This window comes from Heliangelus exortis, chromosome 27 (assembly GCF_036169615.1).
Source record: "Heliangelus exortis chromosome 27, bHelExo1.hap1, whole genome shotgun sequence".
Taxonomy (NCBI): Eukaryota; Metazoa; Chordata; class Aves; order Apodiformes; family Trochilidae; genus Heliangelus; species Heliangelus exortis.
Genome location: NC_092448.1, coordinates 2,335,886 through 2,362,896, shown reverse-complemented (window position 1 = coordinate 2,362,896; position 27,011 = coordinate 2,335,886). Strand labels below are relative to the sequence as shown.

Below are 27,011 nucleotides of genomic sequence, written 5' to 3'. Positions count from 1 at the left end.
AATGGGTTGGATTGGAGGGACCTAAAAACTCATCCAGTGCCACCCCCCTGCCATGGACAGGGACAACTCCCACCATGGTGCCCAGGTTGCTCCAAGCCCCATCCAACCACAGCTTCATGGGCAGCCACAGCTTCCTGGGGCAATCCTGGGCCAGGGGCTCCCTACCCTCACACCAAAGAATTTCTTCCTAAAGAGAAAAAAACAAAACGAAAGAGAAAGGGACGAGTGGCAAAGGCCCAAAGTGCAAATCCAGGCAAGAAGGAGAAAATACAAGTGTAAGTAACAGTAAAGTATAAAAATTGGAAGGGAAAGGGTTGGAGAACCTAGAGGAGGAGGCCGGCACATTCCTAAGGACCGCAGGCATGTCCTGATCCGCCGTTATTGCTGCCGATTGCCCAACGCGACCCAGAGGCTGAGTCAGGGCTGGGAAGGGAAGGGCGGTGGCTGCGGTGTGAGGCTCAAAACCACTCCCGGCTTTTTCCTTTGCCACATCGAAGCAGGGCCGTGCACAGGACTCAGCCCCCTCCTCACATCCCAACCATGGTGAGTGATCCTAAAGTCCCGGAGGGGGAGGGAGAAGGGGCTACGAGAGGGCAGGGGGGCGATGGGGGATTTCCCACCAGCGGCTCCAAGAGCTGAAGGCGAAAGTTTGGGCAGGGGAAAAGAGGAGCTGGTGCCAAGGGTTCAGCTAAACCCTGCCGGAAAGGGGTCTGGGAGAGGGTACAGAGCTGGAGAGGGGAGCAGAGAGTGCCCGGAGTTGGGGGATGGGGGAAGGGGTGTTATTCCCCCTCTTTTTTTCCTGCTTTCCTTTTTTCCTCCAGCGCTGCTTCCGCTGCTTCCTGGGTCCGCCCTCCAGCAGTGGGGCCGGGGGTGGGGGGGCTGAGGAGGTGCAAAAGAGCCCAGGACTTGGGGCTGAGTGCAGGAGGAACTCTGAACTCTGCTCCTCTCACGTTTACCAAAAAAGGGCTGAACGGAGCCTGCGGCGGGGCAGGAGGTGGCAGGGAGCTGCTGAGGTGGGGCAGAGTTGGGCTGGTTCCTCCAAAGCCCTTCCCCAAAACCTGGAGCCATGGGGGGGGCACAGAGCCCCACGTTCCCCCCCATTCTCCTCCCCACCCCTCCCTCCTCGCCCCCCATCTCCACTGCAGAAGTCCCTCAGCTCCTGCCCAGCTGCAGTAATTTGGGGAGCCAACTCCGCTTGCAATTTTCACCCGTGACTCAGTTTCCCCTCTGTCCAAGGCGGGGCAGAGGGGAGGGAAAGGGGGAGGCAAGGCTTATCTTTCCAGAAGCCGTGCTAGAGAGCATGGAAAAAACTGGCACATCACTGTGGTTGCAAGGCAAGCGCTTCCCAGCCCAGGACTCTGATGAGAACTGACATCTCCCCGGGGGATTTTCCACCAACCACTCCCCAGTCCTCTGCGTCCTCTGCAGTGCCAAGCAACCGGAGAGATTAATACCGAAGAAAAATGCAGTTGGACTGGTTGGGCATAGAAGACTCTTCGAGGAGGTCCCAACCTTCCTCCAGGAGCAGGCTCTTGGCTTTCTGCAAGCCCAGAGGTGCCCCTGCAATGCTCACCCCCTCCTCTTGTCCCTGCAGCCCACCGAGACCGAGCGTTGTATCGAGTCCCTGCTGGCTGTTTTCCAGCGCTATGCAGGGCGGGAAGGGGACAACTGCAAGCTCTCCAAGAAGGAGTTTGTGGCTTTCATGAACACTGAGCTGGCTGCCTTCACGAAGGTGAGCAAAATCCAGGGGGAAAGAGGCTCCAGTAGCACCTGCTTCAGCCCCTTGGGACAGCAATGAATTCCCCAGGAGGATGGTGGGATGGAAAATGGGACGAGCTCGTTCCCACCCGTGGGGCCTGGCAGGACTTGTCCTGACTGGAGTTTGCCTCCCTCTATCAGTTCCTTTCTGCTGGAGATGGAAGTTGGGCTCTTCTCCCAAGCAGCTCTCAGTCAGACAAGAGGCCTTGTTAAGACAAGAGGTCTTAAGCTCTGCCAAGGGGAGGTTTAGGTTGGATATTGGGAAAAAATTCTTTCCAGAGAGGGTGATCAGACATTGGAATGGGCTGCCCAGGGGGGGGGTGGATTCTCCATCCCTGGAGGTTTTTAAGAAGAGACTGAAAGTGGCACTCAGTGCCATGGGCTGGGAACCACGGGGGGAGTGGATCAAGGGTTGGATTTGATGATCCCAGAGCTCCTTTCCCACCTGGATGATTCTGTGAAGCTCTGTACCTGGGGCTGGGGTGGGTTCCTCTGTTCCCATCTCCGTGGTCTTTTGCAGAACCAGAAGGACCCATCCATTGTAGACAGGATGATGAAGAGACTTGATATGAACAGTGATGGACAGCTGGACTTCCAGGAGTTCCTCAACCTCATTGGGGGCATTGCAGTTGCCTGCCATGAAACCCTGATTAAGGCCCCCACCCCCTAAGCCCGAGCTGCTGTCTCCTCCACCACTGTGAATGTTCCTCAAACCAGACCAAAGATTCCTTTAAGCTGGAAGCAGTGCCCTTAAAATGGGAACATCCCCCCAACTCCTCATTTTTATGTGTAAAATAAAAGGTCAGAAAACCCAGAGTAAACCCCGTGGTTTTATTTCATCATCCCAAGGGAGGAGAAAGCAGTGCAGCCATAGAGAGATCACTGATCATACCTCTCCTCCTCCACAGAGAGTAAGAACATTCATGTTCTCCTTGTCACTGCAATTATGATCCTCCTGGCTTTGGAGATCCCTCCAGCCTGGTCAGTCCCACAGGGAAAGGTAAATTAATACTAAAGGGTACAACTATGTGAGGTAAATGCAAAGACAGGAGATGGCACATCATAAACAAGGCTCAATTTGAGCACTGGCACCAGCAATTCCACATTAATGATTTGTGGAAGCAGCCCCTGCTGTCATGAGAAATTATTTCAGGACTACAGCCTCCATTTTCTGGAAACTTCAAACCCCTCCAAAAAATGCAAAAGAGGGGAGGGTGAACAGAGGAAATTGAATCTAATCTGTTTCATCACAGTAAGACCAACTCAGGTACCAAACAGGAAGGATCAAGATGGTAAATTTACTTTATTCGTGAGAGAAGCTGATTATTTATTTTGAGCAATGTTGCTAGGACAACACAACAAAAAGTCAACACTAGGCTCTGAATGTTGGGTGATCTCCTGCTGCTTGGAAGGGAAGCAGGGACAGGCTCTGTGCTGGCCCTGCTTCTGGGTGGTGCCACACTCCTGGTGCAGCTCTTGCTGCTGTCCAGGCTGCTGTTTTGGGCTCATCCTTCAGGAGCCCAACATTTAACAGGTTTAAGAAGCAGTTCCTGCTTCTCAAGGAGTTTTGACACTGTGTGATAAGCAAGATCACTGTGTGATCAGCAAGAGCCAGCATCACCCTCTGGAAATTATTTGCCTTGAGACTCGGGGAACACAGAAGCTTCACAAGAGGGGGCTGAGAAGAGAAGCACAAATTGCTACTACTTGGAAGCAGCCCAGAGGCTCACTACAGCACTGCTGGGAGGGGAAGAAAGAGCAGGTGGGCCACAGCACAGACTGTGGTGAAGAGATGAAAAAGCTGGAAAGGTAGGAAAGTCTCCAGGTCGTGCTGTGAGAGCTGGGATCATCTCCCTAGCGGAACTGGAGTGGGCTGATCCGCAGCCCAATGACATCCTTGCCAATCTCTGTCACCTGAGGAAGAAAAGGGAGATGATTAAGGCTTAAAAGCAGCTCAACAGCCCAGCCCAAGCATTTAGAACCTCTGGGTTCTGGAGAACAAATGCTGCCGACGGCTGCAACACCAGTCCCTGCAGGCAGCATTTAAACCAGACAGTGTTTCACCATTCCCCAACTGCTCCTCCTCACTTGCCAAGTCCTCCAACATCCAACTTGACCCAAAACCTACACCAAGGTTAAGGGCAAGCATGGGGGGAAGCTGTAGGAGGGGATCCCCAAGGGAAACAGCCCAGGTTAGGAGAGAGTGGTGGCAAAGGTTGAGGCTCCCTTACTGTAGTGACACGGCAGATCTGCCCGTGGAACTCAGGGCAGTAACAGGCTCCACTCAGAGGACATTTCTCCACGGGTTTGCCCCGGTAGATGGGTCGGTAAGAGGCAGCACAGATGTCAAAGGGGTTGTGCATGTCATAGTTGAGCTGGTAGGTGTCAGTGGGATTCTTCTCACATGCTGTCAAGATCTTGCGAGTCTGCAAAAAAAGCAACCACAGTGAGCAGAGGAGCAGCTACAAGAGTCCCCACGGGGTCTGTGAATGCAAAGACTTCTGCCCATGCACCTCCCAGACTTACCTGCTGGGCAACCTCGGGTTTGGGGCCAAGCTCCAGCAGCCGACGGGCAAAAGTTGCAGCTGTCTTGAAGTTTTTGAGTTTGAAAAAGAGATTGAGAGCCGTACGCAGCACCAAGATCATGTGGACTGGCTGCAGGTTGGAGTGGGTGAAATAGGCAGCCATCTGCAGCAGGGAGGAGGAAGGAAAGCAGGGAAAGAGTCATTACCAACCCCAACAATAACTGCGTGCCCTGAAAATCCTGCAAGAAACCCCTCCCAGGAGTCCAGACACTACTGCCAATGCAGTATCTGTGTTCAAGAAAAGAAGTGGCAGAATTCAGGACTCCTGATGCCTCTGTAAACCTAAAGGCTCTTCCCTCCCTCACCTCCCTCCCAGTGAAGAAATTCTCAAGAGGTTCTGTACCTCACAGATTCGCTTCTGCTGCTCCAGAGTCTCTTTTGGCAGTTTCTTCCTCTCAATCTCCATCGAGAGTCCCACGATATATTCCCGGCAAATGGCGATCAGCTGCTGGGCCTTTAGGAAAGTCAGGCAGTCAGGCTCCTGCCCCACAGGCCAGCAGGAAAGGGAGAGAAGAGCAGGAAAGGGAGAGAAGAGCTGCCTCTCACCTCAGCAATCTCCTGCTTGTTGTCCACCACCAGCAAAGGGACACTCAGCAAGATGGAGCGGAACTTCTCCACAGCCTCCTCGAACTTGCCAGCTGTGGTCAGCTGGTAGCAGAGCTGCAGGCGCTGGATCAGGTCATTGAGTTTGAGTCCAACAGCAGGGAGGGCATTCTTCAAGGTAGCTTCTTTCCTGGGGGGGACCAAAGAGGGGTTGGGGGCCCAAACGGACCGTGGCAGAGGCCAGAAGGAACACACATCATCAGCTCGACTGCAACTTGTCAGAAGTGTTCTGACCCAGGCCACGCTGGTTTATTTTGCCCTTAGTTTAGCACAAAAGACATCTGTGCTCCCATAATTCTGCCACCCACAATGCCCTGTTCTCTCTGCATCAGTGCAGGCTGTGAATTTGGGATCATTTTTTTTTTTACAGTGGCTTCCAGACACCAAACCTGGGGTTCTCTAGATGCTTCAGACTAGGAAGCAGAGCATTAACGCTAGAGAAAAAAATAACATCCCAACTGCCTCACCCTGGCTTCAGTCTCTAAAAACAAAACAAAACAAAACAAGATCAAACAAAACCCCAGTTCTTCAACAATCTTTACATCCAGCAGCACACAAATCCCTCTACAGACAGAACACTTCCTATTTAGATCCAGCAGGCAGGAAGGTTTCTCCCTTTTTACAGCAGAGGGAGGAGACACTTCTGGACTTTGATAGCTTGGGACTTGATGATCTCAGAGGTCTTTTCTGTGATTCTGGCTACAGCTCTCCAGAAGTCTGAGAGCCTTTTGGCAGAGGGGAAAGAGCAGAGGAAAGGAGCTCTCCTGCCTGCTTACCAGTTACGATGTGGGTACCCATACATGGTGGGGAGACAGGGCAGGGCCTGGTAGGTGGTCCGGCCACGGGCAAAGGTCTGCAGGAACAGCTGCTTGTAGGGTCCAAAGTTTGTTACTCCTACCTGGTCATGGAGGAGCTGAAAAGAGACACATTGATCTGCTGAGTATCTCTTGTTGCATGCCCATTAAAAAAAAAAAAAAAGGCACAGATCCACTAAGTGACACAAAATGAAGCTTCAGACTGGATCCGAAACAAAAAAACCCAAAACCTGGGGATGAGGGTACAATCTTCTCCCTAGGAATTCCAGGGGAAACTTACTCTCATTGCTGTCTCAAAGGAGCCTGCCAGAATGTGGTCAACAGGAAGCTGAGAATTGTTACACCACACCTGCAAGGACAAAAGGAAAGCAAGAGGAATTGGGTATATGCACAACTTTGTCTTACCCCTGCCTCTACTTAACAGAGTTCCTAAGCTGTGCTCACAAGTGTTAACAAGAAGGAGTGAACCCAAAAAAAGAAGCAGCAAAGTAGGAGGTTTCTGAAAAAAACAATCAAAGACTCGTGGCCATTATTACCTGAGCTGGACTGGTGCCTTTGGTGGGTGGCACAAAGAATCCATCCTCTGCTGCTCCTGTTGGACCAGCAGGAACATCCTGGGAAAACACACAGAGCAGCAATTTGGGTGGAAGTTTCCAGCACCCAGATGAAATCAGTGGCCACATCTGTGGTGACCAAGTCCCTGAAGAAGCCCAGCACACACTTCCCCACCACCACCACCTCATTGCCTTCCCAAGTAGCTACAACTGGGCTACTTAAGAAGCATCCCAGAAGCCTCCTACCAGTTCAGGGGGAAGATCCAAATCTTCTTCAACTTCCCATCCACCTCCTTCTTCCTGTCCTTTCCCCACACCTTCTTCTCCTCCAAAGCCCTCTCCAGCATCCACAAAACCATCTGCACAGAGGGAGCAAACAGTCAGAGCTTTTGCACAGGCACACACACTTCTGGCAAGAAAATCTCTTGGATGCACCCACCTTCATCCAGCTGCAACTCTGCATCTTCTCCCCAGCCTTCAGTGCCAACAGTGTCAATATCAATATCAGCAGCCAAGGCTCCTCCTTTGCCTACAAAAGGGGCAGAATTCTTCATTTACTCATCTCTGAGGGGAGCAAGTGGTAAGCAAAGAATTATGTTAGGCCAGCACCTCCCCTCTGACTGTCAAGTCCCATCTGATGTTGAAAGGCCAAAAGACTGGAGAGAATTGTCACTGATGGTGGAAGCTGGATTCCAACCTCTACTACTAACACACAACACACAACAAATCTGAGCTTAGCAGCAACAGTTCAGGAGCCAAGGAGACAAATTCCTCCATTCTGCACATTCCAGCTTAATGCAGCTTGCCAAGCACAAATGGTACCTTTGCTAGCAATAGTTCCCTCAAAGAACCCCTTGGAGACAGTCAGCAATGGCCAGTTGGTATCCAGAGGCATGACAGGAGCAGGAGGCTGCAGCAGCTTTGCATTGGGATCAATGTCTGGAATCTGAGGAGAGAGAAGCAGAACCCAGCTAAAAGGCCATGAAAGGAAAATCCCATTCTTTGATGTAGCCACCTCCAAGCAGCACAGGCTCAAGATAAGCACTGGCTGGAATGGAGATGGTTCCTCCCTCCCAGAAAGGAGCTGCCTGGGCAGTCCCACTAACACCAGATCCTGCTGTCATCTTCTTCCCAAACTCTAAAGCTCTTGCAATGGAACAAGAAGCATGAATCAGTTTGCTCACCGTTTCCTTTTCAGGATCAAATGTTTCTTTCAGGCTTTCAGCTTCTTCATCCAGACCATGAGTTGCAGCTGTGAGATAGGCCAGGGACTCTGAAATGAGATACAAGGAACCCAGGTTCTTCATTGCCCTACAGAAAGAAAACTTCTCACACCAGCAGGTGAGGCCACACTGTCACAAAGAAAAGACCATGAAAACATGGAATAGCTTGGAAGGGACCTTAAAGATCATCCAGTCCTAACCCCCACCATGGGCAGAGACACCTCCAACCAGCCCAGGCTGCTCCAAGCCCCATCCAACCTTCAACACTGCCAGGGATTCAATTTCTCAGGGAACAGATTACACTGATCTGCATTCACAATTTCCTGCTCATCCCAACCACACCTTCAGCTTCTCACCAGCCCACAGAGACCTCTGTTAGCCTGCTATTACTCACTTTGCCCACAGTTCTTCAGGATCCTCACTCTCTCTGCCACATCTCCTAGATACAAGGCATTCTGGTAGTGGCCACTCATATCTTTACGGATATCAGCTAAACCAAAAGAAGAAAAAAAAGTCAGGATAGTTTTGCTGTGCTTGGCCTTCATTGTGATGCCACTCATTCCCTCCGAGAGATCTTCTGAACTGAGAAGATCTTCTTCAGAACTTCTTCTCCCTCACAGATCTTCTGAACTCATTTTTCCTTGCCAAATCTCTGGCACTCACCAATCTTCATCATCTTCCTCAGCTTCTCCAGGTTGCCAGTGATGAGGTAGAGGAAGGAGAGCCTGTCGAAGTTCTTGGTGCGCTGGTAGCACATCTCCACAATCTGGTGGTTTCCCTGCAGCAATGCCACTTCTCCCAGTTTCTCCCAGCAATTCTTGTCATCCAGAGCTTTGGCTGCTTCCAGAGCAATCTGACAAGAGATTTGAGGCGGTTACGAAGGTTTTGCAGAAAGCAGTTTTCCCTGCAGGCTTCTGCTGATAATGGGATGGAAAGCACGGGATTATAAGGATCACAGAACTAAATCACTCCCCCAGCTGAGGGCCTGCATGTTAGCAGGGCTGTTTCATTCTCAATTCTCCCTCTCTCAAATCAGCCTTCTTCCCAACACTCCCTCCTTGCAGCAAATAAAAGGCTTGCAAACGATGCCCCCCTAAGGTCAAACCTTTCCCACAGAACCAGCTGCCACCTCACCTCGATGTTGCCACACTCCAGTGCCAGGCTGAAACGGGTCTTCTCATCCTTGACAAAGTGCAGGGCCACCTCTGGGTAGCCCTTTTTCTGCAGGTAGGCAATGATGGACTGGCCCACAAGCTTGGCATTCCTCACCATGTGCAGCACCTGCAAAGACACCAGCCCAGGTATCAAAGGCATCACTGCTGCTTGGAATCACAGAATTGGCTGGGTTGGAAGGGACCTCAGAGCTCATCAGCTCCAACCCTTGATCCACTCCCCCCGTGGTTCCCAGCCCATGGCACTGAGTGCCACATCCAGGCTCTTTTGAAATATCTCCAGGGATGGAGAATCCACCCCTTCCCTGGGCAGCCCATTCCAATGGCTGAGCACCCTCTCTGCAAAGAATTCTTTCCTAATATCCAACCTAAACCTCCCCTGGCAGAGCTTCAGCTCTGCCAGGGGAGGTTTAGGTTGGATATTAGGAATAAATTCTTAATCCCAAGCTCTCTTGTCTTGCTGAGAGTTGCCTGGGAAAAGAGCCCAACCCCCCCCCTGGCTCCAACCTCCTTTCAGGGAGTTGGAGAGACTCATGAGGTCTCCCCTGAGCCTCCTCTTCTCCAGCCTCAACACCCCCAGCTCCCTCAGCCTCTCCTCAGAGGATCTGTGCTCCAGTCCCTTCCCCAGCCCAGTTGCCTCCTTTGAACAGGAGGGACCTTCCAGGAAACAGCTGAAGGAAGAGGTTTCTCATGGCTCCTCACCTCATCATACTTCCTGTTGATCAAAGCCAGCTTGAATTTGAATTCTGTGGGATCAATAGTGAGGACCCTGGGGCGACACTCCCTGTCCAGGCAGTACACGTTGTTCCCCTTCACGCGGGTAACGTAGATGGGCAGGTCCAGGGTGCGGATGATTCCATGATCCCTGTGCCAGCAACACACAACACATCCATAGGAACACATCCACTACCTCACGGGAGGCTCAACACTCTGCTTCTTAAAGCCTGGGTTAGAAAAGCCCTCAGTCAGAGGAATCGTTGAACTGTGGGATCATTAAGGTTGGAAAAGACCTCTAAGATCATCAAGTTCAACCATTCACTCAACCAGGCCAACTAAACCATGTCCTGAAGTGCCAGGGCCACATATTTTTCTAATATATAATATATTTCTAATATATAATATATATTTCTAATATATAATATATATCTAATATATATATATATATTCAAATATATATATATTTTATATATATTATTAGATCTATATATAAACTATACATTTTAAATTTTTTATATTTTATATATGTAAAAAACTATATATTTTATATTTTTATATTTCATATATTCATTTTTCATATATTATATATATTTTAATATATATTTTATATATTTTTATATATACATATATTTTTATATGTTATATATATAACATATATTTATATATATATAACATATATACATATACACACATTATAAACAATCTTATATTTTTTTATATATATATATAAATATATGTTATATATATATATAAATATATGTTATATATATATATAAATATATGTTGTATAAATATATATATATATTAATATATTTTTCTCCAGGGATGGGGACTCCACCACTTCCCTGAGCAGCTTGTTCCAATGCCTGGCCAGCAGGAACAGTGCAGCAATAAAATTCCAGTGCACAGGGTAAGCAACCAAAGCTGAGTATTTAGCACTGGCTGCCTTTGGGTATGTCCACGATGGGATAAAAAGTGTCATTTCATAAGCACCAGCTTTGGGATCTGCCAAGAAACTCCTCAGGGTTTCTGCACGGGGCCTGCCAGTTCAAGGACTCCCAGACTCACCCTGTGGTGACAGCATATTTGATGTGATTGCTGGTGGTGTAGATGAAAACCCCACTTTCATCCCAGGCTCCACTCTTGACACGGATGTTTTCGTGGATGTTACACAGGGATTCCAGCTTCCTGTTGCAGATCATGATGGCTGGAGAAGAGAACCAGAAGAAAGAAGGCTTAGGGAATCCTCAAACATCTGCCTCTGAGTTAAGAGTTTCTCCCTTCCACAGTCCCAGCAACAGGAATGATATTCAGTGTCAGCCACTAAGGAGCTGATGGCAACCAGGAGCAAATTGTCACCATCTGCCCTTGTTTTATGGAAGAGATCAGCTGGATGATTTGGAGGAGCACAAGAAGTTCTGGTTTACAAGCTTACAGAAAGGTTTTGCTGAAGAGACAAAGTGGCAGAGCCAACACTGTGAATGTATTCAGCTGCTCCTGAAGCCATGGAACTGCCTGGCTGCTCCAACAGGGACCTTGCTCCAGGCCAAGGAAGGAGCTGGAGTGCACCAGGATGGGGGTGAAAGGATGGGGGTGAAAGCCTGTGCCCCCCCTGCTGCTCACCATGCTTTGCCAGCAGAGCCACATGGGACATGTCAGCAGACCAGATGACATATTTCACCTTGGCAATCTTCACTGAGGCCAGAGTTCTGGGAGAGGACACAGGGAGAGGACATCACCATCAGGGTGTTGAACACACAGCAAGCCCTGTGATCAGCTCTGGATGACAATAACCAGCACCCAACAGCCTGCACCCCCTTTGCAGATGCTCTGAAGCCCCTTTTTGCCATTCTGGAGTGAGGCAGAACTCAATGGCTCTGCAGTCCAACACAGCAAAACAAACCTCCCTCCACGTCTGTGCAGTACCAAACCTTGCTGAGTGACAGCTGACTTTAAAACATAGAATTCTGGGTTTAGGGGAATGGGAGGGTTAGGGACAGACTTAACAGGATAAGAGAAAAACATTATTTACAAGCTGTTTGTGGTTTTTGATCTACTTGTTAACTTTCCCAACGATATTAGAAAGACAAAGGGGACACAGGTGATCACCAAAACCCAAATCTACCTGAAGATAATCCAGAACCTTCTAGAGACCACAAACATGACCCAAAGTACCAGCTCCTTGCCTGTTTCTTTGTGGCTAGCAACACAAGCACCAGCACAAACACCCTGCTAAAGGAGCTTTTTGAGCAGATATAAAACCTCGGGGACATCAGGCAAGCCTGGCTTGATTCAAGCTTGGGTTTTTTGATTTCTCTCCATTTTTTACAGCACCCAATCCTGCAGTCACAGGATTTACTAGGCTATGGCACACATCTCCCTGTGATCCATGGCACAATGCCTGCAGCATAAATTGCACCTTGGCCATGTTTACACCCTGCTCTTTGTAGCAGTTGTTTGCCTTGGTTTGGATGGCTCCGACGCAGCCTGCAGCTGATGCTGAATTCTGGAGTGCATTAATAGCTGTTCCCTGTCCCCAGGGGGCACGTGCCAGCAGGATTACAAAATTCAAACTTCTCCCAGAAGGCTGGGTCTTACCTCTTCTGCTGCACGTCGAAGAGGGTGATGGAGTCTGCATCTCTCAGCAGCAGGTTCCCAGTGCCAGCATAAAAAATCTCATCACAGTTCGGCACCTGCACCTTCTTGGTGATCTCATTCTTCAGGTTTTTGATTAGGATCTGCCAATGGATGAGATGTAACAGCACAGGACAGTTAGGTGTGTTCTCCAAGGAAACCTAGGATTATTTTAGCTTGAAATTTTTAGACAGGCTGCAGCTTTTCTTTTATCATTGAGGTTCAGCTTGCTTGCACCGGTATCAGATTTTTATCCTGCTAAAAAACTCAGCCCCAGGTTTGCCAGGGTGCAGACACAGCAAATCCTCCTTCCCTTGCAGCCCCACTGCTGGCATTACTAGGTGGCTGGTGTGGTTTGCAAGCCCACTCTCCCATGAAAAAAGGAAATAGTAGGGAAAAGTGAGAAAAAACACAGCATAGGTAGAAAAGGGAAATGGGAAAGTTGAGAGGAGAGGATGGCAAAGAGGAAGGCAGGGAAGAGTAGAAGCTCAGGTATGAAATCAACTTAAATTTATTAACCCAAAAAACGCCCTGAATTAAAAAAAAATAAATAAAAAAGGGGAGGAGGTCAAGAAAAAATACACTAAAAATACACTATGCTGCATGGGGCAAAGATCAAGACTTTTCCTTCACATCAAGTAAACTCAAGCAGGGAAAACTTTCCATGACTTGTCTTTCTCCTATTGGGTTCTGTGAGAACAAAGAGTTTTACAAATATCAAAGATGTATTTTCACCATTTCCTCACTATTATCATTTTGTGAAAGTGACCTGGGTGGCTTCACAGTCCTGTTCTACACAGCCTTCATCCCTGAACTCACCTGTTATAGAAGGCTTCCAACAACTGGGCTAATGTTCACCATAAAAGAAGTTTAACTCATTTAAACTTTATTTTATATATATATATAATTATTTATATATAATGTCTTTGGTTGGAAGAGACCTTGAAGATCACACAGTCCAACCTCTGACCAGCACTACGCTCATCACTAAACCATGTCCCTAAGAACCAGGTTCACATACTGTTTAAATACCTCCAGGGTTGGTGAGTCCACCACTGCCTTGGGCAGGTTATCACAGTGTCTGACAACCCTTCCAGTGAAAAAAATGTTTCCTAATATCCAATCTAAACCTCCCCTGGTGTAGCTTGCATCCATTTTAACTGCGCTGTATTTCTTTGTCTACGTCCGCGGCCCCGCTCTCTGCTGACAACACTTTGCCAGTTGACTCAGCTCTCCAATAATTCACTCAACCCCATCTCCCTGCTTTCCATCTGCACCCTTCCAAATGACAACATTCCCCCCCACACCCCCCCACCGTGTTAAAAAGATGACCCTATTAAGCTCATCCCCTTACCGAGTGCATGCGATCCAGGACTGCGAAGCGGTTCCGAGCTACCCACACAGCTGTTAGCCCGGAGGAACGTTTCCCTTCTGGGGCTGGGGAGAGAGAAAAACAGGCAGGGAATAAAACCTCTGGCAAGCTTTTCCAGGGACATGCATTACTCAGTCTTGTTTGATCCCATCTTGGCTGTTGGAGACGCTTCCTCCTCATTGGTGTTTAACCTGAGGCTATTCAAAAGATTCCTTTCCTCCCCCTCTCCACGCCCCCCCACCCCAGTGTCCTTCCAGCTCCTGGCATGGCCAGTGCCAGCCCTGCTCTCTAGCCAAGGGACAAGTGGCTGGCTGCACCCCCAAGGCCACTGCTGGGTGCTGGAACAGGCCACCCTGGGTGACAGCAGCATCTGTCAAGCTAACGAGCAAAGCCTCGTCGGCCAAACGGAGTGAACAGCGAGGGTCCTGGCCTCCCCCCCTGCACCTCCCTTTTCTCTCCCCACCCCCCTGATAGAACTGGAGGAGGAAATGCTGCACTCCCCCCCACGCAGCTGTTCTCCCAGTTTGCTAATGCAGAGAGCAGGATGGGCATCAGATGGGGAGGATTTTTTTGCAGCAGCGGAAGGAAAGGGAGGACTGAAGGGAGCGAGCTGCTGTTGAGATGGTAAAATAGAATTGTCTTTAGTTCTCAGCCCCTTTCCTCACTAACCCTGCCTTTCTGGAGGCTCACACAGATGCTGCTTCACCAGCAGAGTAGTGCTGTTTGTGGCAGATCTCCATCCTCCCAAATCTGATTTCAACCCGACTGCCTCAGCCCTCCTTTTCAGACTTGTCTGAACCCAGTTCCCAGCTCCACTTGGGGTTTTTCTGATGACAACTCCAGCATCTCCACAACTCAGATGTTTTTACCAGCTTATAGTCTTGAACACTGCCTGAAGATCAGGCAGAAAATGATTGGAATTTGTCACCCAGAAGAGTGATAAGAAAGCTTATCTCTTCCTCCTATCCAAAGCTTCCCTTGTAGGTCAGGGAAATAAGCTGAAGGACACAAGGATGACAACACCAAGGCACATGCTCAATACCCACATTATGGTCCTGGGACTGCAGAGAGAGCAGCTGGTTGGAGAGGACTCTCAGTAACCAGAATTTTATGCTGTTCTGGAAAATTCATTAGAAGTATGTGGTTTTCATGAGGCCCAACCATTTTTTCCTCTAGAAGAATTGCCCCTTTCCTCATTTAACGAGGCACAATCTGGGCATCCCCCAAGTCAGCCTTGAACATCTCAATCAACCTAAATATTTAGAATATACCGGGTAACATTTCATCTATATGAAGCTCCAAAAATGCTCCCTTTCCCTCTCCAAACACACCTGCTGACTGTACTCAGGAAAGAAATCCTCCCTTCATTATTAGAAATCAGTAAATCTAGGAGCAAGTGAGCTGGGTTTTAGTGGAACTCATTCATCACTCCCACTCATTTCAAAATCTTTACTGCTGTGATGACAGAGGCAGGAGGAACCAGCTGGAGCTTCAGATCCCAAATGGAATTCATAGTTAGAAGTATTATTTTTTTTTCCTTTTGCCTAAATCATGTTTTGACTAGTAAATTGCACAAAACTGATCTAGAATGAGAGGAAGAATGACTACTGGCACCCTGGCACTGACACTTTTACAGCCACTTTTCAGTGTATAAAACCTCTCAGAACAAACCAGACCTGGTTAAAATCCATCTCTGTTGACAAGCCAGGAAGGCTGCCTGCTGCGTGGAAAGGGAAAAAAGAAAAGTTCCTAATAACAAAATTATGAAATATAGATTTGTAGCAGTAAAAGTTTGGGATGAACATGAATTTTTCACGTCAGTGGAGTGTGACATAGTGAGCAGGAAGGCTGCCAAATGATGTGTGCTGCAGGGGCATCAGGAATCATGGAGGAAGAGTCCAACAAGAGAGGCTGAGAGGGATGAAGCTTTTTTTTTTTTATATATATAAAACACACACACGCATTTGGAGAGGAGAGGAGGGGACAGCTCCACACTAATAAACACTCCCAAGGATTAATGGGAAATAAGGAATGCCTACCATCTGGATTTTGGGAGTCTGCATCCTTGGGAATGGTGTATAGGTCATAAGTGCTGTTTTCTAAGTTGCTGGCTCTCTGCAGAGAGGAGGCAAAAAAAGAAAAAAAACAAAATAACCCCACATTATTTTGAGAGAGGATTTCACAGACCAAATATTCCCAGCATGGAGTAAAGTTCTTAAGCACATTGTGCAGCAAAAGTGACTTACTGTACAGAGAAGGACAGCATTCTCAGCTGGGTTGTAGGACATGTTGAACACAGGGAACTTGGAACCACTGAAGAAAAAGAGAAAGTTAGAGTCACCTTCTGATAAACACTCTTCATGTTCTGAAATATACTGAGTTCTAGGAAAGTTGTTTTGGTCAATTTCTTGCATCAAAACCACTTGGAAATGCTGTAAGAACATCAGCATTTCCTAAATGAAAGAGCTGGTATTTCAGTTTGAAACTTACAGCTATTTTATTAATAAAAACTGACATAAAAAAACATCTTTTGGGCTTTGTAAGTTCATCTGACAGAAGTCACCTGAAACTTAGGTATGTGAATATGACAGAACCTATCTGTGGGGGAGAAAGGCCCCACCTTGAGTCCTGTGAGCAGTTTTGGGCACTACAGTATAAGAAGGACATCAAAGAGAGGGTGCAGAGAAGGGCAACTGGGCTGGAGAACAGGAGAGGCTGAGGGAACTGGAGCTGTTCAGCTTGAAGAGGAGGAGGCTGAGGGGAAACCTCCCTTCAGCTCCCTGAAAGGAGGTTGTGGTCAGACAGATGTTGGCCTCCTCTCCCTGGTGACCAGCAGACAAGAGGTAATGGGGTCCAGCTCTACCAGGGGAGGTTCAGGTTGGATATTAGAAAAAAAATCATCACAGAAAGAGTGGGGAAACATTGGAAGGGGCTGCACAGGGAGGTCCCTGGAGGTCTCAGAAGAGGAGGTGCTGTAAGCTTAGCAGGGCGGCGGGATGGACTCCACAATCGTGGAGTTGTTTTCCAACCTTGATGACACTGGGAAACTCCAAAGGTACTCAGGATGTTGTCAGCAACCATGTAAAGGTGAGGAGCAGCCACCTCCTACCTCCTCAGCTGCATGACAGCAACATCCTTGGAGCTGTTGAAGTCCAGCTGGCGGAGGAACCGATCCTTGACGTAATAGAGGATGTTCCCGTGCACCGCGTACGCCGGGCGCTCCCGCTCCAGTTTGAAGACAATCATCCCCCCATCATGGCCTGAGGAAAGCCACATGACAAGTAAAACATGGATAAATCCTGCTGGTTTGCTTTGCTTTCCTGTGACAAAGGTGCCACGAGCAAGCCTGCAAGGAAGCAGCAGGGGTGGGGGGGGTTTTATACTGGGGCGGAGGAAGAGGGCAAAGGGAAATGTTTCAAACTTGGAGATTAGGAAGAAATTCTTTAATTTGAGGGTGCTGAGCCCCTGGCCCAGGGTGCCCCCAGAAGCTGTGGTGCCCCCTCCCTGGCAGTGTTGAAGGTTGGATGAGGCTTGGAGCAAGAACTTTAAAAAAGAGGCTTGGAGGTGTCCCTGCCCATGGAGGGGAGCTGGAACTTTAAGGTGTCTCCAACCCAAATCATTTTATGATTCTATGAAGCCCTTGAAACCAAGAAAGAGCCAACAAAAATTGTAACAGCTGTAATCAGTGACTGCCAGCCACCTTTTTTACTGGGACACCAAATAATTCCTAATAATTCCAGGAACTGACACTCTTGGCCTGACTGTCACACATTTCTTTAAGTGTTAATAGTCCAGCGTGGGTTTCCTGACATCCTTCTCATCCCTTGTCAGCCTCACAGCATTTTGCTACTTAATCCAGAGGCTCTCTTGTTCTAGCTTTGAACTGACAAAATCAGATTGTGTCTCACTCAACAAGGACCTTTTCCCTGTGGTACACAGAACAAAAGCTTCTGCAAGGCAACATGGTCTGCAGAGTGCACTGAAGAAAAGGAAATCCTAATGGATTTCCTATATGGATACATTTTCTCTTCACAGCAATGGGTCAGACACTCAGCAGGAGGTTTTTTTTTTACCTGCAGCAAAGAGGTTGAGGTTGGGATGAGCAGCCAACACCCAAAACCGATCGTGATCACGCCGAAAGGTCTGGACACCAGTGCTGAATGTGCAAGAGAAAAGGAATAAGGAATTTAAACAAAACAAAAAGATCTTAAGCTTTGCCATCCAGCATGAGGAGCCCACTGAGAGTCTTCAGTTAAATCCCATATTCCCATTTAACATCCTTTCAGCAGCAGTGCCACAAGCCAGCCCTCCTCCCACCAACTTTCAGTGAAAACCTACAGCTTCTCACTCATGAATTATCCAACACCAAGCACTGCTGTTTTAAGAACTGCTGGTGGTTGGTTTCTCTCCAAAATCATGAGTAACTGGTGGGTCACCCATCTGTGTAAAGCAGGAAGGCCCAGCACAAACCGTTTGGACATATCCCAGACCCGGATGCTCTTGTCTTCTGAATTGCTGAGGATCAGCTCCTGCCGTGGGTGAAAGACAGCACAGGAAACATTGTTGTAATGCCCTCGGCATGTGTCGACCTCCCAGGCCTTTGATTCTAACCAGAGGGGAAGAAGAATGAGGAAAAAAATGCTCAGAAAGGTTAAGCTCTGGCACAGAAGCACAGGGAGCATTTAACGATGAAGCAAACGGCATCGGGCACTGGTTACTCCCCCACTCTCTGCAATTTCACCTCACAGCTCACCTCAGGGACACATCTAAGGCAGATTCCTAAAGAAGTGCTAAGAACTGTGGACAGTTTAGCTGCAGCAAGTTGACAAAAGCACCATCATAGAGGGCTAGAGGGCTCCTGGCTCTCCAATCCCATCCATTTCTTATTCCATGTCACCTATGGAAGTTTTTCTGCTCCTACAAACATCTGCTCAGCAGCCAGAAGTGTCAGCTGCAGACCTGAGCTCTCCTCAAGCTAAACCAGCCATTTCCTGACCACCCTTGTCACACAGACACATCTGCAAAGTGTAAAGCACCTCCAGGTTCAGCCTACAGCTGCTGGAGTATCAATTTCAGCTCACAACCCCCCCTCCCCCCTGGGGGTTTCCCCTGGAAAATCCTCTTACCATTCATCCTCCAGATCTTCACCTGCCTATCATCAGCCCCTGAGACAATCAGAGGCATGGTGGGGTGGAAGGCAGCCCAGTTCACCCCTCTGTCATGGCCCTACAGGAGAAAAAAAGAAAAAAAAAAAAAAGAGTTGGTTGAAGCCATTTGGAGGGAGCAAAGCAAGGATGGAGGAAAAAAAAAGACTGGAGGCAGGGGTGCCAAGACACAGCCCCCACTATTTTTATTTGCCAAGACACAGCTCCCCCTGTTTTGATAGAGCAGGCTGCTCAGAGATAGCAAGATTATGGATGCCCACAATAATAAGCTTTGCAGAGCCCATTTTTCACCAGTAGAGCAAAGCTGGAGCTCAGCAGCAGAGCAACACCACTTCCTGGCTTTAACAAGCTGCCTCCACCATCATCATCTCCTCTGTTGCTTCCAGCAGCACCAAGTAATAACAGCTGCTATTTAGCTGAGCTTTTGGCTCTGTTTGATTACAATGCAAACATCTACACATTTCAGATGTTCAACTCACAAAAAAAAGAAAAAAAAAAAGAGCCCAGGACTCTGTAGCTTTCAACTTTTTTCCCCCCTCTCCTCTTGATGCTCTCAGGGCACACGGTGTGATCCTGGGGGTGCCCTACACAGGGACAAGAGTTGGAACTGATGATCCTTCCAACTCAACATATTCCATGATTCTATTTTTCTGGGGTTTTTTTTTCAGGCTCCTTTGTGTCACAGAGACTTCATGCAGTTAATCTGAGAAGCCTGCACTGCACACACACAAACAGAATGAGGCCATACCTCCAGAACGTGCTTCACAACTGCATCTGTTGTCCCAAACAAATCCACCCCTGTTATCCCCCTGACATCAGATTCCACAGCTCCAGGGGACAGGTTTTTCTTTCTCAGGCCTTGGGGAGCAAAAGGAAAAGAAGCAAAAGTTGTATTAGAGAGAATGTTCCCAATTTAACAAGCTGAGCACTCTCCTGTGCTGCTACCACAGGTACAGGTGGCAACTGGGAATCTGAAAGGGGGAGAAACCTCCAAGGCTCCTTCCACTTCCCAAAGCAGAAACTCAGCTGAGAGCTCCCAAAGGGAAGTCTGGAATGCAGCAAGGATCAGCTCACCTGGACACACCTTCCCATTTCTCCCCCCTCTGCTCATCTAAGGAAGCACTTTTCACTTTTTCCACCTGTGTCACTTGGGGGACCTCTTCCTGATGGATGGGGACAACCTGCCTGGCTCACCAAATATTTTCAGGAGCTAAAACTTGAAGGAAAGGCTTCAACAGATCCAAACAAGCTGATTCTGACTCCAAGCCCACAGCCCCTCTCAGGAGATCAGAAAGAAGCAAACTTCTTTTAGGAAGAAATTGTTTCATTTGAGGGTGCCGAGCCCCAGGTCACCCCCAGAAGCTGTGGCTGCCCCATCCCTGGGAATGTTGGGAATTTGGATGGGGCTTGGAGCCCCCTGGGCTGGGGGAGGGGTCCCTGCCCATGGCAGGGGGGGCACTGGGGTGGTTTTCTGGTTCCTTCCAACCCAACCCATTCCAAGGTCTGCAGGCAAAGGGGCTTTGAACTCCTCACTGTGAGTTCAGGCAAAAGGAGGAACAAGTTTCCAGCTGCAAGAGGGGAGATGTGAGGGAGAAATCCTTTGGGGTGAGGGTGCTGAGCCCCAGGTCACCCCCAGAAGCTGTGGCTGCCCCATCCCTGGGAATGTTGGAGCTTGGATGGGGCTTGGAGCCCCCTGGGCTGGGGGAGGGGTCCCTGCCCATGGCAGGGGGGGCACTGGATGAGTTTTCTGGTCCCTTCCAACCCAACCCATTCCATGATTCTCTGGTTCTGGATCTCACCCCAAGTTCTCATTATTTGTATCATATATTCTCATTAGAGAGTGGCTTGAAATTGGAAAAGGGGAAATGGAGGTTGGACATTGGGAAGAAATTCTTTAATTTGAGGGTGCTGAGCCCCAGGTTACCCCCAGAAGCTGTGGCTGCCCCATCCCTGGGAATGTTGGAGGTTGGATGGGGCTTGGAGCCCCCTGGGCTGTGGGAGGGGTCCCTGCCCATGGCATGGGGTGTTGGAACTGGATGAGCTTTAAGGTCCCTTCCAACCCAACCCATGTTAGGATTCTACAAAACCTTGTAACCACGTTGCTTGTTTGGCACAGAAGATCCTTGATCAGGTTTTGAAGCAAGGAGCACTCCCTGCACAGGGATCCCAAACATCATCTCCCCATTTTGGTGTCCATGCTCCTCACCCCTCCCCTTCTCAAAAAAAAAAAAAATCCCCTCCAATGTCAGCAGAAGCTGCAGGAGCACTGGAAAACAGAGACAGAGCTCAGCAAACAATCAAATCACCCTTCCCAGGGGACTCCTCCAGCCAGGACAGAATCCTGCTAAAAGCTGCAAGTCCAGGGCAAAATTAGGGAGTGGGATTGTATTCTGAATCCATTTTCCACCTCTCTGTAGGTTTTTGTCATCCTGGCAGTGATGTGTCTAATGGGAGTGACAGCTGAGTCAATAATTCAGCCTGCCTCTAAAACCCCTCAGCACACATCAGCTGAGAGAAAAAAACCCAAAAAAGCAGCAAAAAAAAAAAAAAAAACAACCAAAACCAAGGTCTGTGCCATGTCCAAACCAATTTGGCAGCTGGAACTTTGCTGAGAGAGAGTGTTTGGGGCAGAAGGCAGCAGCAAAGCTGGCAGAAGAGATGTTAAAACTGTTTGAAAATGTTTGAAACAACCCAGCTCCCCCAAACCCAGCCCCACACAGCTGGCCCTGCCCAAACCACCATGGCAAGAGAGGCACCAGGGGTAAAATCTGTCTGTAAAAAGATTTGATCTTGTAACACCCCCCCAGCAGCCCCTTTCTAATACCTGATTTATTCTAGTTTTTCATTTAGGGGTTGGATTTCCTTCCATGAAGACAGCTTGTGCCCCAAGTAGAAGCAAGAAGCAGCTCTCAGCAAGGCACTTTGGAAGCTTCCCTGCTATTATTTTATATTTGGTTTCATAAAATTATTATATATTTGATTTCATAAAATAGAGGAGCAGATGGAAAAACCTGAAAGAATCCCAAATCATGTTCTCTGCCTCTTACCATCCACAACCAAGCCACCAAAAACAAAAGAAAAAAAAAAAAAAACAAACCAGAACCTCTTCCCCTTTTTGCAATCCAGGCAGAGGCTTTTTTCTCTTTCTCAGAAGGAAGAGAGATCTCTGCCCCCAGGAGTGTTTCAGGTGGATACAAGTGATCCAGAAATGTCTCAAATCCCCTGACAAGCCCAAAACCTCTGCAACACGACCAGGTGACAGCACCTTGTCCCTTCTGACACCAACACTCCCTGAATGTGCTGTCTGGAAAATCAGGCTGGGGCATCAGGCTGCAGAGTTTCCCTCCTCAGAGAGATCTGGGGCTGCACAAAGCTGGGGATCAACTCTGCTGAGGCAGGAGAGGGGCCAAAGAGTGGAGTAGAAAATTCCCAGAGGTCCCTTCCAGCCAGTATCCCACAATCCTATCAGCTCCCATTTGAGGACAGGCTGTGGGAATGGGGATTGTTCAGCCTGGAGAGGAGAAAACTGCAATGGGGAGACCTCAGAACACCCCCCAGTGCCTGAAGGGATCCAGGAAAGCTGGAGAGGGACTTGGGACAAGGGCCTGGAGGGATGGGATGAGGGGGAAGGGTTTCCAGCTGCAAGAGGGGAGATGGAGAGGAGATGGGAGGGAGAAATTCTTTGGGGTGAGGGTGCTGAGCCCCAGGTCACCCCCAGAAGCTGTGGCTGCCCCATCTCTGGGAATGTTGGAGCTTGGATGGGGCTTGGAGCCCCCTGGGCTGGGGGAGGGGTCCCTGCCCATGGCAGGGGGGGCACTGGATGAGTTTTCTGGTTCCTTCCAACCCAACCCATTCCATGATTCTCTGGTTCTGGATCTCACCCCGAGTTCTCATTATTTGTATCATATATTCTCATTAGAGAGTGGCTTGAAATTGGAAAAGGGGAAATGGAGGTTGGACATTGGGAAGAAATTCTTGAATTTGAGGGTGCTGAGCCCCAGGTCACCCCCAGAAGCTGTGGCTGCCCCATCCCTGGGAATGTTGGAGCTTGGATGGGGCTTGGAGCCCCCTGGGCTGGGGGAGGGGTCCCTGCCCATGGCAGGGGGTGGAACAAGATGAACTTCAAGGTCCCTTCCCACCCAAACCAATCTGTGATGACCTCAAGGCAATAAAGGGGAACAGGGCTCCCTCAAAGACAAAATGTTCACTTTCTGATACTCTTCCTGCCCTCAGAGCTGAACCACCCCCTTCCTGCCTTGCTCAGCTTTCAGCCCTTGCAGTTTTGGGGTGGGCTGGGACTCCCCCAGGCTTGGGCAGCTCACCAGAAATATCCCAGACACGGACAGTCTGATCCAAGCTGGCTGACACCACCAGGTCCTCAGAGGGGTGAAACTGGGCACACATCACATAGTGGTTGTGTCCTGTCAGCACGCTGGGAGGAGAAAAAAATCCCATTTGGAGAGGAGAGAGAGGTTAAAAGAGATTTCAGCTGGCACCAGGAGTGGTAACTTCAGCCTTGGGAGGGATGATGAGGGGGTTCTGGCACTGTTTTCATCTTACCAGACACAAGTCCTGGACTGCCAGTTCCAAACCCGAATGGTTTGGTCATCAGAAGCACTCAAGATCCAGGGATATTCCTAAAAAAACCAAGCAATCTGTTACATTAAACACCATAAACCCCAGGCATCCCCTCCTCACAGGGGGATTTTCCAGCAGGGAGTGAACATTTCCCAAGCTCAGCCCATCCCAAGTGGGACTCGAGGCCTCCCACACCTCTGCTCTCACCCCAGCAATCCCAACCTGGTTTTTTGGGGAAGGATTCTGAGTTAGGGAAGCAAAAGCTTCCCTTCCAGGCAGGCAGGGTGTCCTGGCTTGGGCCAGGATAAAGGTGATTTTCTGTCTTGGACTTTTGCTTTTAGCTAAGTCTCTTGTAAGTAGTTGCACTGCTGAAATTCACAGAAGTTTCTCAGTCAGTGGCTGCTTCTAGGACTGATCCCACTGATGTTTAGAGTTCCAGCCAGAGCCTGGTGTGCAGAGCCAAGGACACTGCTCAGCTCTGAGGAACATTTTACCCTCCAGGAGGAATAAAGAGGTCCCACCTGCAGCCTCCTTTGGGGAGGAACGGACAAGACAGATGCCAGAATTGACCAAACAGAGGATTCCATCCCATACACCTCATCCTCAGTATAAATTTGAGGCATCACGAGGGCCAAGCCAGACTTCCAGCTTCCGGCTGCCTGCCCTTCCTGCCTTTCCCTTCCCTTTCCTTCACCCAGCACCCTGGAAGGATCCTGCCCGTTCCTCTGCCTGTGCTCCTGATCCATCCCAGCCCATATCTGTGTGTTCTGCCTCCAGTTCCCAATTGCTGCTGACTCCAGGAGTCCAGCCTGGACTTTCCCAGGGCTGCCCTGCAGCCTCAGTGGTGATGTGAGAGCTATTGGGGGAAAGGGGGAGGAATGTGGTATCCATTTTCTTGTATATTTGTATATATTTGTTAATTTTTTGTGGAAGATTGGGTTTTGCCAGCACAAGGCCTCGGCTGTACCAGGCCTTAAGCAAGAGGCTGTGAGCAAGAGTAAAGTGTCATCTGGATGGCAGAAGTGCTGATGTGTGCTAACTGTTAACAAAAGAGCTGATGTGTGCTGAAAAGTATCAACTTTGGACCTTGCAAGCAATGGAAAAGCAGGATGCTGTGATTACTGAAGCAGGATAAGGGTGGGACTGGAATTTGCAAAAGGAGGGGTTGACAGTTAACAAGTAACCAATAATGAGCTCAGCTTTTGCAATATGTATTAGCTAATTAAATCAGTAACCAGTAAGATAATGACAAGTATGCATATGTTAGTGTAATGGATATAAATAACTGTCTGATGCTCTAATAAAGTTGGACTTGATTGATCACATTGATCGTGTGTCAGTCCCCTTCTTAGAATCCTAGAATCCTAGGGGTTGGAAGGGACCTGGAAAGATCATCTAGTCCAACCCCCCCTGCCAGAGCAGGGCCCCCTAGAGTACATCCCCTAGGAACGTGTCCAGGTGGGTTTTGAATGTCTCCAGTGAAGGAGACTCCACAACCCCCCTGGGCAGCCTGTTCCAGGGCTCTGTCACCCTTACAGTAAAAAAATTTTTTCTGATATTCAACTTGAACCTCCTATGCTCCAATTTACACCCATTACCCCTTGTCCTATCACTGGTCACCACTGAGAAAAGCCTAACTCCATCTCCCTGACACTCACCCCTTACATATTTGAAAACATTGATGAGGTCACCCCTCAGTCTCCTTTTCTCCAAACTAAAGAGACCCAGCTCCCTCAGCCTTTCCTCATAAGGGAGATGTTCCACTCCCTTAATCATCTCAGTAGCTCTGCGCTGGACTCTTTCAAGCACTTCCCTGTCCTTCTTGAACTGAGGGGCCCAGAACTGGACACAATACTCCAGGTGTGGCCTCACCAATGCAGAATAGAGGGGGAGGAGAACCTCTCTTGACCTACTAACCACCCCCTTTCTAATGCACCCCAGGATGCCATTGGCCTTCTTGGCCACAAGGGCACATTGCTGGCTCATGGGCATCTTCTTCCTCACAGGAATTCTGCTGGATCCCTTCACCAGCCCAGTTGCCTCCTTTGGACCTGCTCCAGCACCTCAATCTCCTTCCTGAGCTGAGGGGCCCAGAACTGGACACAGGACTCAAGCTGTGGCCTCCCCAGGGCTGAGCACAGGGGCAGAATCCCTTCCCTGGACCTGCTGGCCACGCTGTTCCTGAGCCAGCCCAGGATGCCATTGGCCTTCTTGGCCACAAGGGCACATTGCTGGCTCATGGGCATCTTCTTGTCTACCAGGACCCCCAGGTCTCTTTCACCTCACTGCTCTCCAGCAGCTCAGCCCCCAACCTATCCTGGGACATCGTGTTGTTCTTCCCCAAATGCAAAACTCTTGCAACAATTTTTCCCATTTCTCATTCCTGTTTCATTAAAGTTGTGTAGTTCAGTTTCCAACCCATCAGTCTTTCTCCCTTATTCTCTCTCCTTTCTTATCAGGGAGGAGAGAGAGGTTAACAGAGAGTGTCTGGTACTCAGTTTAACTGCCAGGCAGAGTTAAACCCTGACACAGGGCTGGGGAGCTCACGTGGTGGAAGAAGGTGGTGCGGATGTAGTCCAGGTGGCCCAGCAGGGTGAAGAGGCACCGGCGCAGCTTGTAGTTCCAAACCTGCCCAGAGACAGAAGCAAAACCATCACATCCCCCCCTCCCCGGGGAGATTCAGGGCTTTTTTTTTTTTCTTTCATGTGCCTCCTCACTTTTCAGCTCGCCCACAAGCCTCTCTCTTCACTTATTTGAAGCCAAGCTCCAACAGGACCCAAACTCCCCCTAATTAACGTCCCTGAAGTGAACTGTGAGCCCCAAAAGCCACCTCCCTCCCACCTTCCTCATCTTTCCCCCAGGTTTTTGGGATGTTCCCTCCCCTGGGTGATGCCTTCTAGAGAACACGAGTCGAAGGGGTGGGTTTGGTACCTTGATTTTATAATCATCACCTCCAGAAACAAAGAGAGGCTGCTGCTTGTGGAAATCAATCCCACGAACAGGTCCTGCAAAAAGAGGAAAAGCAGCTTGGACACAGCAAGATCCCCCACTCCCAACCTCTGCTTTTTCTTCCTCCTCACTTCTGGGGGGTTCCTGATAAATTAAAAGCTTCAAAGAAAAGCTCAAACCTCACACCACAGCCCCAGACCCCGTTCCCAAACTCACCCAGACGCCTGCAGCACCCCCTTTACAAAACACCCCGACCCTTCAGATGCCTTATTTTTGTTCTGCAGGCTTTCTTTGCACCCCAGAAACCAAACCAGGACCCCTCTTGCATGCTCAGAGCTCAGCAAACGGAGCCACGAAGCCAAAGGGGGGGCTCTGAAGTCAAACAAGCCCCAGTAAGGCTCCAGCACCACCTCCCTCCGCCCCCCCCCACCCCTCACTCACCATCGTGCTCATCGAACTTGTCGATCAGAGTGCACATACGGTAGTCCCACAGCTGGATGACGCCATTGTGCAAGCTGGTGAGGATCCAGGGCCTTTTGGGGTGAAAGCTGAGCCCTGACGAAGCACACACAGAGGTGACGTTGAGGCCTAAGCCCCCCCCCACCAGCCGCCCAGGGGAACCGCCCTCCCGCCCATCCCCCCACGGACCCCAGGGCTGGAAGAGAGGAGGAAACCTCAAGGCAGAGCCTCCCGGAGCTCCCCCCAAGCCCGGTCCTGCCGTCACCTTTCACTCGGGCCGACTTCGTCTCGAACTTGGTCAGCATCGTCCCCCCCTGCTCCTCCACGTCGCCTTCCCGGAAGTCAGAGCCGGGCGGACTTCCGGTTCTCCACGGACCACGGAGTCTGAGTCCTCCGAGGGGCGTAGAGCGGCTTCCGGCCCCTCCCT

General features: G+C 49.4%; 2 protein-coding genes across 2 annotated transcripts; one reads left to right on the top strand and one right to left on the bottom strand.

Moving 5' to 3' along the window:
- Positions 1 to 381: 381 nt before the first annotated feature.
- Positions 382 to 2,579, top strand: S100A11 (S100 calcium binding protein A11). The gene is made up of 3 exons (XM_071726951.1): positions 382 to 543; positions 1,595 to 1,732; positions 2,279 to 2,579. The coding sequence occupies exons 1-3, from the start codon at positions 541 to 543 to the stop codon at positions 2,426 to 2,428; spliced, it is 291 nt and encodes a 96-aa protein (XP_071583052.1). The 5' UTR covers positions 382 to 540; the 3' UTR covers positions 2,429 to 2,579.
- Positions 2,580 to 3,042: 463 nt separating this feature from the next.
- COPA (COPI coat complex subunit alpha) lies at positions 3,043 to 26,974 on the bottom strand. The gene is made up of 33 exons (XM_071726949.1): positions 26,850 to 26,974; positions 26,567 to 26,680; positions 26,108 to 26,181; positions 25,724 to 25,804; positions 23,159 to 23,235; positions 22,921 to 23,030; positions 19,347 to 19,456; positions 18,560 to 18,659; positions 17,904 to 18,039; positions 17,507 to 17,589; positions 16,543 to 16,693; positions 15,680 to 15,746; positions 15,473 to 15,548; positions 13,416 to 13,498; positions 12,026 to 12,165; positions 11,051 to 11,136; positions 10,496 to 10,634; positions 9,413 to 9,575; positions 8,673 to 8,819; positions 8,202 to 8,391; positions 7,933 to 8,028; positions 7,500 to 7,588; positions 7,138 to 7,261; positions 6,755 to 6,844; positions 6,562 to 6,674; positions 6,298 to 6,375; positions 6,042 to 6,110; positions 5,723 to 5,859; positions 4,890 to 5,076; positions 4,687 to 4,797; positions 4,285 to 4,446; positions 3,990 to 4,184; positions 3,043 to 3,672 (listed from the first exon to the last, which is right to left on the bottom strand). Exons 1-33 carry the CDS (start codon positions 26,887 to 26,889, stop codon positions 3,613 to 3,615), a joined length of 3,678 nt encoding a protein of 1,225 aa, XP_071583050.1. The 5' UTR covers positions 26,890 to 26,974; the 3' UTR covers positions 3,043 to 3,612.
- Positions 26,975 to 27,011: the final 37 nt, after the last annotated feature.

Excerpts from the sequence above, each read along its gene's own strand:
- COPA (XM_071726949.1), bottom strand. The coding sequence starts at position 26,889 with ATGCTGACCAAGTTCGAGACGAAGTCGGCCCGAGTGAAAG. Across the intron at positions 9,576-10,495 it reads AAATATGCTGTCACCACAGG|GGATCATGGAATCATCCGCA; the intron begins GTGAGTCTGGGA and ends TTGCTGGCACAG. Across the intron at positions 3,673-3,989 it reads AGATCTGCCGTGTCACTACA|GTGACAGAGATTGGCAAGGA; the intron begins GTAAGGGAGCCT and ends TTTCTTCCTCAG.
- S100A11 (XM_071726951.1), top strand. Across the intron at positions 1,733-2,278 it reads AGCTGGCTGCCTTCACGAAG|AACCAGAAGGACCCATCCAT; the intron begins GTGAGCAAAATC and ends GGTCTTTTGCAG.